The sequence below is a fragment of the Triplophysa rosa genome, linkage group LG6 (genome assembly GCF_024868665.1).
Source record: "Triplophysa rosa linkage group LG6, Trosa_1v2, whole genome shotgun sequence".
In the NCBI taxonomy this organism is placed as follows: Eukaryota; Metazoa; Chordata; class Actinopteri; order Cypriniformes; family Nemacheilidae; genus Triplophysa; species Triplophysa rosa.
In genome coordinates, this window is record NC_079895.1 from 19,341,263 (window position 1) to 19,353,659 (window position 12,397).

At 35.9% G+C, this 12,397-nt stretch overlaps 1 protein-coding gene across 5 annotated transcripts in view; it reads left to right on the top strand.

Annotated features, from left to right (window-relative positions):
- Positions 1–8,595: 8,595 nt before the first annotated feature.
- glb1l (galactosidase, beta 1-like) overlaps positions 8,596–12,397 on the top strand; it is an 18,421-nt gene continuing 14,619 nt past the window's right edge. For 4 of the 5 annotated variants that reach the window (XM_057336034.1, XM_057336035.1, XM_057336036.1 and 1 more), the window contains exons 1-2: positions 8,596–8,831; positions 10,698–10,864. In XM_057336034.1, the coding sequence (XP_057192017.1) occupies positions 8,769–8,831; positions 10,698–10,864 (230 nt within the window). In that variant the 5' untranslated portion in view covers positions 8,596–8,768. The remainder of the gene's footprint in view (positions 8,832–10,697; positions 10,865–12,397) is intronic. The other variant, XM_057336038.1, reaches the window with a different exon arrangement.

The following is a 12,397-nucleotide window of genomic DNA, read 5'->3' on the forward strand; positions in this document are numbered from 1 at the left end:
ATATTAACTATATTAAAACACCAGATTTCCCTTTAGCCCAAACACAGTTTAACAAAAGTCTAAGCATGTGTTTGCTTAAGACAGGAACATGTGTAGCTTTTATGAGCAAAGTATAAGGTGCTGATAGCACCTACCAGCAGAAGGAGATCTGACAAATAGCAGAAAAAGGTCTTAGAAATGTCAAGTCTACGAAAGGTTTACATGCAAGGTTTAATGTAACTCATCTACCAAAGAACTTTGCTGTATGCTATCGCTTCTTGCTCCCTGAACTCTTTGTAAATCGCTTTGGATAAAAGCGTCTGCTAAATTACTTAATGTAAATGTAAATGTATGCTAATTTTCTCCTTAGAAAATAACCATGCATTAATTATGTATAATCTTGAATAATCAATTTCAAGCCAAGTGGCTAATTATGACATTATAAGTATCCAAAAAGCTTGTATTTTCTGCTTCATCTGAATAAATTGTAGTTTTTGAAAGTGATCCACCATTGTGGTCCTTTAAAACAAACACAAAAGAAAATGTTTAGGTAATATTTTGATATTAGTCTCAAATCATTTCAAAGAATCAAACCCGAATCAACTCTTTGGTGTGCTTTTAGGGATGCAGCCAAGAGACTGTATTTTACCAGATACCTGAGGTCAGACAAAGAGCTCAGACAAAGGAAGGGAGTGGGGTAGCTAATAAGAGCAGCCCATGAGGAAATGGGGGAGGGGAAATAAGACAACCTGGCAGTGTTTCAGTAGCCTCCTGAAACCCCCTGGATGATATCTTCATAAACCAGTACTCACATTTTCATGCAGTCATGTTTTGTCCTCATTGGGGAGCATGTGTGTCTACTGCAAATACAATCACTTTCATTGTATGTTGTGTCACTATTGAAGAAATGGTTTTATGACAGAACCATCATGCTCATTCACATGCCCTGTCCGATTTTTGAGGCAAGTGGATTTTGAATGCAACTTCCAAAGTTTAAAATAATTATATATTTGTGTGAAGTGAAGAATTATTCTAGTTTCTCAGACATGCTGTGACAATAATTAAACAGGCATCTACTCAGGTACTCTGTGTCACAAATCTAATCTTCTCTTAGCCGCAACTGCCAATGCAGTATCTGTAGTATTTTTAACCTTGACAGCCATGATGAACCTAACCCTGCTTAAATATAATTGAAGAAAGTTCCTTGGTTGTAACTTTTTTTGCATACAAGATGATTTATCTGTTATCCAAAGGGCACCAGAAGACATAGATTTTACACCCCAGTATCACTCTTTGCGATTACATGTTGTCTTCAACAACTAGACCTACATAATGAATTTACAATTTATTTTCTTTGGTGACATCTTGTCATGATCATGGCACCAATTGGGCAATCCCTTCAGAAACAGAATCACGAGGCCACAGATCTAGTTTGCCATCTCTCAAAAAAAAAAAAACAGAACAATGCTGCTACCAGATGAGTGAGCTGTCAGAAGATCCACTGAGCGACTAAACAGCCCTTCTGTGTGTTAGCAGACAACTCACAGTCAGCATCTCTCTCCCCTCAATTCATTCTCCCTCCCTCTCTATGTCTCTGTCACACACACACACACACACACACACACACACACACACACACACGCTTGGTTGACCATCCCCGTGGGGACAGTCCATAGGCGTAATGTTTTTATACTGTACAAACTGTATATTCTATCCCCTATCCCTAACCCTATCCCTAAACCTAAAGATCATAGAACACTTTTTGCATTTTTAGATTTGTAAAAAATATTGTTCTGTACAATTTATTAGCTTTTTTGCCCCTGGGGACCTCAATTTTGGTCCCCACGGTGACACGAGTCCCCATGTGTTGGTGTGTATTCAGGTTTAGGTCCCCACCGGGATATACAAACATGAACACACACACACACACACACAAACACACACGCGCGCGCACCTACACACGCATACACGCGCACACACACACACACACACACACACACACACACACACACACACACACACACTCACTGTCTCTCACTCACTCTTTAATATTACATAATAAGGACTTGTATAGCATAAAATGAGTACATAATACTACAGCAGTGTCCAGCAGTAGACAAGTTGTGTAGTTCATGACAGCATAGCTTGGATGTGACTGTGACTGTGTTCGAAGACAGTTCTGTTTATCTAGGAGCTTTTTTACTTGCACTCCACCGATCCAAAATTGTACACACAGCGTCTACAAACACATATTTGTATGATTCTCCCTGTTTTGACAAAGAGTTCCTGTGGATTAATGGGAGTCTTTGAAACAGTTCTGACCCTGAATCAGGCCTGAGGCAAGGTCGATTAACTCTCGGCTGAAAGCATCACATCTGAGTTAATGGGGTAAAAAAGGAGCTGTCACTATATTATGGAGAGCATGTTAGATAAGGAGTCATTTTAATGGGGCTCAATTGTAGTGCAATCACAAGTTATCACATGACAAGCCTTGTAGTGATTATGTAAAAGTCTCCAAACCAAATAGCAATGACTTGATGCAACAGTTGAACAACAACACATTTATTGGACTAATGATATAACTCATAAAACAATAGCAGAGCATATAAAGAATCTGTCTTCCTGAACATAAAATACATTTGCACATCCCTTCTTTCTGTCAACAGCACTGAAGTGACTTTATCTTTTCATACTTTCTATCTTTACTTTTTTTTAAAGTAGTTTGCTTCTCTGGACTTACTATAAAGCTGCTTTGATACAATGCAATGTTCTGAATTGAATTTGAACTTTTGCATTGTAATCACAACACACTACCAGTGAACTGCAGAAACTCCGACTGTGTTGTGCAATTTATAAACCATCTGACCTTAAATATGCGTTTAATGTTACATTTTTACAGAAACTACTTTGCAACATTTACTGATGACACAATATTGAAAAACATACTATGCAAGAAGTTTGATGTGTTGAATAAGGACAGAGCTCTGTATCACTGTGTCCAGCGGGTTTAACCTCTTCAAATAAACAAACTTCAACCTTTTACATTCTCTAAACACCAGTGTCTTTTACACTAAACTGAGGCTTTCTCAATGCACTGGATGTCACAGAACAAACAATTAGCTTCTGAGTGATCAGTAATCTGGATGATCTCATTCATACTCTCTGTTCTAAGTCACAATGCATTTACTGCACGAGACATTAATGTTGAGAAACATTTAACTAGTGTCATTAAACTCTAATTTTGTGGATTTTCTCAGAGTGACCAAAAACAGATCTTCAGTATTTACATTTTACATTTACATTTATGCATTTGGCAGACGCTTTTATCCAAAGCGACTTACATTGCTTTATCCTATACATTTATACTTAGGCATGTGCAATCCCTGGGATCGAACCCACAACCTTGCGTTGTTAACACAATGCTCTTACCACTGAGCTACAGTGGTTAGACGTTAAATAATATTTAAATATTGCTCTTTGGTCTATGCTGTTTGTTATAAAATGGATAGTTTTGATCCTTGATGCTGAACGATCAGCATCAATTGCTGTGATATATTCACAAGAACACACTATGACCTCACAGACCTCTTTACTGTACCAAGCTACTATTTGTTTAATTGCAAAGCACATAGCTTATTATTTATGTCGCAATGTTCTTTAACTGTTTAAGTAGGCCTATATCTCAAAAATAAAACTTTAAAAGTCCAATGTGTAATTTTTTGGATGATGTATTGACAGAAATGCAATATATATAACTCTTTCTTCAGAGGTGTATAAAGACCTTACAATAATGAACCATAATGTTTTTATTACCTTAGAATGAGCTACTTCTATCTACATACACTGCGGGTCCCCTTACATGGAATTCGCCATGTTGTTTCTACAGTAGCCCTAAATGGACAAACTGCTCTACAGAGTGTTTCTGTTACGTTATCTCCTTTGGCAAAGAAGCAAAAATTTGATGAAATCTTAGTGCTGTGTCAGCGACTATAGTTTTTCGAAAGGAAGGGGGAGGGGTGGATTGAGCCGTTGGTTGCAATTCACAACCTCAACACTAGATTTCGCTAAATTTCATTCACTTGACCTTTAATAAACAATTAGTATTATGTTGTGTTTGTTTTATGGGGTATACCTTTTTAAACACATCATAAGCTAATAACAACACTTATGGCCTTTGAGGTTGAACTATATTGTGAATAATGACACTTTGGATAAAAGGGTCAATGCATACATGTTTAATATTTTCTTTGCAGAGAATAAAACAAATGGTGGAAGGACAAAGAGTAGAATTTTAGAGGAGACAGATTTGTTTTTGGAACCATCATCTTGCCGTGCATGAGACAAATACAGAGAGGTATGGAATGCAAAAGATCGTGGGGGGCGACAGAGGGGGGTTTAAAATGACCTTACATTATAACTGTGTAAGAAGATAAAGAGAAGTCCTGCTGTGAAAATATCAGTTCCAGATCATGACTAAAAAAATCTACATATGTTGAGTTCATGTCTGTATTTTTGTGATCTTGAGTTGGACTGCAGAGACCATGAGTAATGTAACATGATGCTCGCTATAGTCCTCATCCATTAACTTTCACTATAAAAAGAGGCACATCAACTACCTATTCAATATCCCAGCAACATGCAGAGATATCCTATATAGCCTATTTTATATTAAATTACATTTAGAAGCCCATGCTAAATTTGTCGCACTGAAAAGTGTTATGTAAAATTGATCAGCTTATGGACAGTTTTACAGTGTTATAAATTGAAAAGCTCTCACAATTATTACAATAAAAATCAGATTTAGTTGTATATTTGTGTATTTTGTTTAGGTCTAAAAACTAATCTCTTGTTAATGAGGGGTTGAATTACAGATGACTTTAAATAGGCCAGAGGGAGAAAAAAAATGTAAGATAGACAAAACAGCAGATTCACTACCTATTTTGAGTCTCTATGCAACATTGATCAATGCATTAGTGCAACATGACCTGTGGCACAGGCTTTGTGTAAAACTAATGGAAAATGTCAGAAATATGCACTGAAACTCATACATACATCCAGAGTAATCCCAAAATGGCCAAAACCACCATGAAACAATCTGGAGGAGTTTGTTTGGTTAAGTCGGTTGATCATTGTCAGAATTCCCAAGATTGCTGACATGAAAGAATTGGCCTCGCTTCGTGAGTCAGAACAAAACGTTTTATGGTGAAGAAATTCATCAATGCATTTGCAATGTATTTATATATATCGCTTAAAATCATTTAAAGTAATTTTTGTCTGTAAATGTCATTAAAATAATTTTGCAAATATCAATTTAAGAAATCAACATGGGATGTCTTTTAAAACCCTGTCAGTTCTCTTTCATCAGCAAAAATCGTATTTACATTATAGAGTGTCACGGTCCTGCCTTCTTAGTTCTGTATTTCTAGTCGTGTGGCAGGATCGGGACGGAGCCCTTAGGTTTTATGTGAGAAAGCCATGAGTTGTTTATGTTTTGACATCTCATGTGCTTTCTCGTGTCTTGTCATTGGCCCCGCCCCTCTTGTTTCATGTATTGCTTCCCTGCCATGTCTGTTTCCCACCTGCCCTGTGTCATTATCCCTCATTTGTCTTGCCTTTAAAATGCCCTCATGTTTCTTTGTCCTGTGGTCGTGGACTGTGTATGTACTTGCGTTCTATGTCTTTGTATCCCGTGCTTACCTGTTTCTTGCCTTGTCCGTGGACTGTGAGTTTTTACCCTGCCGTGTTCTGTGTAAGACGTTTGGTCGTGTTCTTTAGTTTAGTTTTTGCTGTTCTTGTTTTTTCGTTTTTCCCCCTCGTGGGAAGTATTTTGGTTTCTGTTTTTTAGTATTAATCCTGTCTTCGTTACCCCCTCGTGGCTGTTTTGTTTTGGGTATTTAAATAAATTCTCTGTTAACCCCTTCACCTCTGCCTGCCTGCATCTGGGTTCTTCCACGCCGATTCGTGACAATAGAGGATATCATTTAGCATCATCAAAAATGTACACTTAAAGGACACTGCTGCAGAAATCTCTTTGCAGTCCTTTGTATATTTTCTGTATGAACATTGATATTTGTGTAATCCAAATAACTTCCCAAACACAACAATTATTTTGTTTTCTTTCCTTAAAAACAACAAGACCGGTTAATTCAGTTATGATTATAAATCATTATTTTTTTTCAAGCTTTAGAATTTAAATTCATTTCAGAATTATACCCTCACACACAAGGACATATTGTATAGGGTACAAGTGACAGCTGCAGACTGGTTCGCTTACTTACAGTTTTGTACAAAACTTCCACTGTGCAGTTGAAGAAAAGCCAAGAAAAGGTCAAAATAGAGTATTAATTGGTTCGTTAAAACAGTTAGAAAACCTGTAGTCTTCAACAACACAAAAAACAAATCTCTTTTTTGTATTTGGAAGACTCGCCTCCCCTGTGTGTGAGGATTGGGATTATTCCTGGCGCATGAGTGGATTTTCATCTTGTTTAATGTGTCATTTTTGAAACAGGAGTTTGTATCTGAAGCACACATTTCTGGCCTATTTAAAAATACACCATTATTCAAGAATTTAAGGCACTGTCTGTGCTTTTGTATTGATCTAAATTCAAATTTGGCTTTTAGTGCATAGTTAAAATATTTAAATTAAACCCATGTCAGTATACCACAGTCATTTGCTAGAATGTGTAACCCTTCACAAAATACCTATTCCCGTATCCTGATAGTGAGTCATGTGGACGGAGGAATTGACTCACAGCCAAATCATTCTCAGGATTGACTCATCTATACTGCATTCCACTACTTAGACAAACAGAGCCACATGACACATAGAGCATGTGCTTATTTTCTCAGCCTGTCTCAATCTCTACTAATACTATTAATAATTAAAGTGTTTATTCAAAAGTTCTAAGGGTGTGAGTGGGGGAGGACTGTTGTCCTTAAAGAAAGTCTAATGGACCCCTGCTGAATTTATTACTGACATTATCTCCAGTATCTCCAAAAGGTTGCAAATATGGCCATATTAATATCATAAAATAGTATGAAAACACCCTCATGTCATTCCAAACCTGCATGACATTCTTGTGCATTACACAAAAGATATTTTGAGAAATATTGGAAACCAAACAACACTGACCCCCATTGACCTCCATGTGCAGGCACAAAACCACAGACACTTCTCAAAATATGCAGATTTTAATTGACGTGAGGAGGAATAAATGATCATAGATTTCACTTTTGTGAAGAACATGTTCACACAATATGTTGGTGGTGATGTTTTGTGTTCGCATGCATCTGTGTGTGTTATGGTAACACAGGAGACGTGTATTTGCTTACTCAGCTCAGCTGGGTAATTAACACATTGCTACCTAACCCTATGGAATTCGTCTGGAGAATTTTTAAAAGAATGCATTTAAAAATAGAAAGACTTGCTTTTCCCCCATAGGGTAATTTTCCTTACACAGCACCGCAATCTGTAATCCATAGCATCTGTCTTCCTTTCAAGAACAACCTCTTTATATTGTCTTTGAATTCTCCTACATTCTGTGCAGTGTAGATCTTTATGGTGCTAGGTAGGCAGATGGTGGGAGACAATGGCCAGGCTGTGAGTATGTGTCAACATGACTGGCTAAGCCGCTGTTTGTCTGGGTCCAGCAGTAAACATTCACAATAAGCACAAGTAATATTTGGTGACAAGTCGCTTCAACAGCCCACCTGTCCTAATTAATGCTTTGAAGAAACAGGCGGAAATATACATTTGCACAGTGCTGACAAATGTTGGTTTGTGTAAATGAGGATATTAAGCTTCATTCATTGTATTATGTACTGTAACGTCAATAAACTACAAATAAAAATCACATTTACAACATAAATACAATGAACAATAGGCTACATTAGATTTAAACTGGGGTCTTAAACACACATTTAATTGATAACTATACATCCTCTTACACATAGAGGTCGCTCGAGAGCGTGTAAATGAATGCGCTGGGACTACTTTTTGTTATCCTGTAGCGACTCTTAATGGTTGAAACAGAAACTTCAATTGAGCGCTTGTGTTAATTGAGAGAAACAAAACTGCTGTTTATCATTGCTACTATTATATGTTTTACATACACGTTGTTCAAATACAAGGTTGAATCAAAATGTATATTATAAAATAATGCAAATTAAGAATTAATTATTGGATAAACTGAGGAGTGAGTTTTTGTGATTTTGCTGCCTATGAGAATGTAAGAAAAGGTCAGTCATTTTGCTGGTTACTTCATCTGAAAACACAACAGTGCTATACACATCAGTGACTGTATATGGTCCATCACATTCATTACTAACACGTGAACTAACTGTACGTTTTTTATTTATATTTATAACGAAGAGGTAGATTTTGTAGGCTATACCCGTGCAAATTATGAAATCAATAATTGTATCATGTTAGTCATAAACAAACAATAAATATCAACTAAGAGCCTTATTTAAATGAACTTTTTATAATGGAATTGTCCACCTGCAGTATGTAAACAATTAAAAAAGGTGTTTTAACTTTTTTGAAGGAACCATGTTTAGACGGACTTTAGGACCCAGTTTAACATTAAACAGACTAAATCACATGATCGTCGTTTGTAAAGACAAGAAAAGCTGCAAGTCCATGGAACAAAGTGAGCGGACCGCTTTTTGCAATATTACAGCACGGAAACATTGAACAGTTGAGATATTTCTTAACACGTTACAATCACGCGCGTCTATGATGATGCAAAGCGGAAGAGATTTAATGCTTCGAGCTGTTTGATATAAAGATGAAGTCACACGTTCCTTTCGTTTTAATAAGCTTGTTTGTTCTGACAGTATTTTCTGTGCTGGTAAGTACCTGTTTTAGAGTGAAATGTCTGTCATATATACCGTTAGATCTGTTACAGCTATACAGTGTAGTAAACTCAACTTTATGTGACGTGTTCAGTTTTAACATAAAATTTTAACATTGTGATATTTAGTCCAGGAAAAGTTCTGAAAACAATAAATCCTAAAGGATTACTGAAAAATAATTGAAATTCAGGATGTGGGAACCCAGGTGTGACACCTTTACAAAGCTGTGCAATAGGGTCATTCCGTGTCAACTCATCCAGCGATCTTTTTTATTTTTACAGAAGCAAGACCAACATCAGTAGTGACAAAAGTCAAGACTTTAACCTCTTACCTGGCGCCTTACTTATCTTATTGTGTCAAACCTTATATCGTTGGAAAGGACTAAGACTCTAGAAAACAAATTTGATCAGTATTTATAGAATAATTTATGTATGAAGAGTATTTGATTCATAAAGGTAATTGATTCATGAATGAGTGTGCATCAAAAATATAGTTTCATACAAATTTCTTGTTTTGTTTACACGTTCCTGTGCTTTTGTATTTTTTCATTGAGTCTGTTCAATGGAAGCCTATGGGGCCCCCTAGTGGATTTTGGTGGTAGAGCAGCAAAAAAACTCGGACACGTCAAAATTTGGTGTATTAAGACCAAACTTGATACAACACTTTGTGACCCTTGGGACTTTGAATTATATAATTTTTGGGCCTGATCCATTTTTTATTTAAAAAAGCATAAACCTTTTTATTACAATTAATATAACAAATAACTTTTTATTTTATTAAAGTTTTTAATTTTTTGTGATTTCTTTTTTCAGCAAATAATCTGCTACTTCTTTTCTTTCAAACGAGACCAATCGTAGGTCTGTATTCCAAAGAATTCATGAGTTACAGCCATTTTAGTGCCAACAGTGCATTTTCATGTGTAGGCTCAAAAAGGGCTGTGCCAGGTAAGGGGTTTTAAATGCCACCGATGAACAGTTACAGTATTAAGTAATCCATTAATTTGTAGAGGGAGATAAGATTGAAAATTTTCATCTGAAATGTGGAGCCATATTAGAGGGGGTAAAAAAATCACATGTGAAATATGCCAGCATCATAATTTTATTTTTACACAGAGGTATATGGGTTAGTAAAATCTGGTGCATTTTATGCCAATGGTGACAGCTCAAAAATGAAGAAAGGGCATTTTTTGTGTTCTTTTTATAAAATGTGCATGTAACTCCAGAACCTTTAGAGACACCTTAATGTCCGTTTAGTTTCTTGTCTTTGACCATCCTTTCTTTTTGGAACTACATTTTTAAAGCCCTTTAAGGATCAGTCCTAGAGATAAGGGGATCTAAATATGGATTCATGAGAAGCTGTTAAAATGTACACATTTTCAGCCATCAAAAACCAAATGTGGATCATTTTTTAAAAATCTGGTAAATTTGAAAACAAATTTCAAAACAACTGCATTGAACATAACCATTTCAGAGTCTTTTTGGCACTGAGTTACTGTTAAAAATTATCGGGTTGAGGCACATTAACTTGCTCTGAATAGTTTATTTATTTATTTGAGTATTTGGATAAAGGGGTGTTGTTAATTATGGCCCGAGCACCGATGATGTGAGGACTTGCTCCGTTTGTTATAATCTTCAAAATGAACCACATTTTTGAGAGCCTAAACATGCTCGAGAGGTTGTCAGAGGTTGTGAAAATTTACATCTGATAAAAAATGTGGTTGATTTGACACAGAATGACCCAATAGTCTGTGTTTATACTGTATATGGTTTTATATATAATTGTATACATAATTTATATCAACACAGTTTAAATGCTTCAACTGCAAATCCCAAAAATAACTTGCATGACTTTGCTGTTCAAAGGCAGATTCACGCTCATTTTCCATTGACTATGAGAACAACTGCTTCCAAAAGGATGGAAAACCATTCCAGTACATCTCAGGAAGCATCCACTATTCCCGCATCCCTCGGGATTACTGGAAGGACAGACTGCTCAAGATGTACATGACTGGACTCAATGCTATTCAGGTGTAAGTGAAACTGGGTCAGTGACAAAACGGTTGGCAAGATGAGAAAATCCTTTAAAATATGGTTTAAAAGCATGCATCAGATATTTTAAAATGTAGTTAGTGTATTTATGTTGATTTTGTGTAGTTACAAATAACCTTTTCAACATTTTTTATAAAAGGTACCCGAAAATGTCAAATGTGTAACTGCCAAAGAATGATAAATATTAAATATTGTAAATATGTAAACATACACATAAAAATAACTAATTTATTTTAAAATCAGATAAAATATTTTATTTAAGTTATCTCATAATATAAATTTTAATGCGTTATTGCAACAATTATTGGGACATATGCTGAAAACACCGGTTTTCTAAATAATATTTGACAAATTATGTAAAGATGGCTACTAGGGGGTTGTAACGGTTCAAATTACTCACGGTTCGGTTTGTGTTGCGTTTTTACGGCACGGTTTCGGTTCGGTTTGTGCTATGTTCAGAGAAAAGGGACTACTGACAAATAAAAATAAGAACAAATAATCAAGCTACAAGTAACAGTACCAACAAAACAACAGAGCAAAGCAGAAAATAAAATAAGATACTGTGTAGACTATACTGTATACCTTTCAAGGTAGAAATGGATTAAAGTAATCAAATAAAACATAACATTGCATATGTACAAATTAAATAAAGATGAATCATAATTGAAGTTACAGAAGCTATTGTGTCACAAGCAGTGAGTGATTTCCTTGACTTTTAACAGACAGCAGGAATATGCTGCTGTCGCTTTAAGAGGAATGAAACAGATCCAGTACACTGATACTGTACACATGCGTTGTTTTTCGTCTGTTTCGTCCGTTCACGTAAGACATAACCTACAATGTTTGTTAAGATACTCGACAAGAGGACATGTTGACCTACTTCGTGTGTGAATTTGTCCGTTTAAGCGCTTCAAAGACTGCTCAATATTTGCGCCATGTCTGCGCTTCGGATCTTTTCACAGCGCGCAAGCGAGTTTTCTTGTGCATCATTTTGCACTTACATGTTTAAATTGGCAAGGCTTGAATGAGTGTAGTTTAAACAGCAACATGGGTATGGAGCGAAAATTGTGCCTAAACTTAACAAACAAATCCAGCGTTTTGCAAACAAACGCAACCTTTTTTGCAAAAGAAACTAAACTCTGAAACAAACAGAAAGCGTTTTACAAATACATAATGCAATTCGAGAGAAAATGCAAAGGTGTAACATATAAATGTACTGTGTTTAAGTCTCACCTTTTTATGAGATTCTCTCAGCTTGATTTTCTCACAAATGTGACCGTGCAGATTTTCTCACAAATGTGCAGAGGTGGACAGTAACGAAGTAAATTTGCCTGAGTACTGTACTTAAGTACTCTTTTTGAGTATCTGTACTTTACTTGAGTATTATTTTTTTCTGAGTACTTGTACTTTAACTTGACTACATTTGAAAGACAAATATCATACTTTTTACTCCACTACATTTATAAAAAGGTCCAAAAGTAGAAAATGGTTTCTATGCAGCGGGGTTTCCTGTG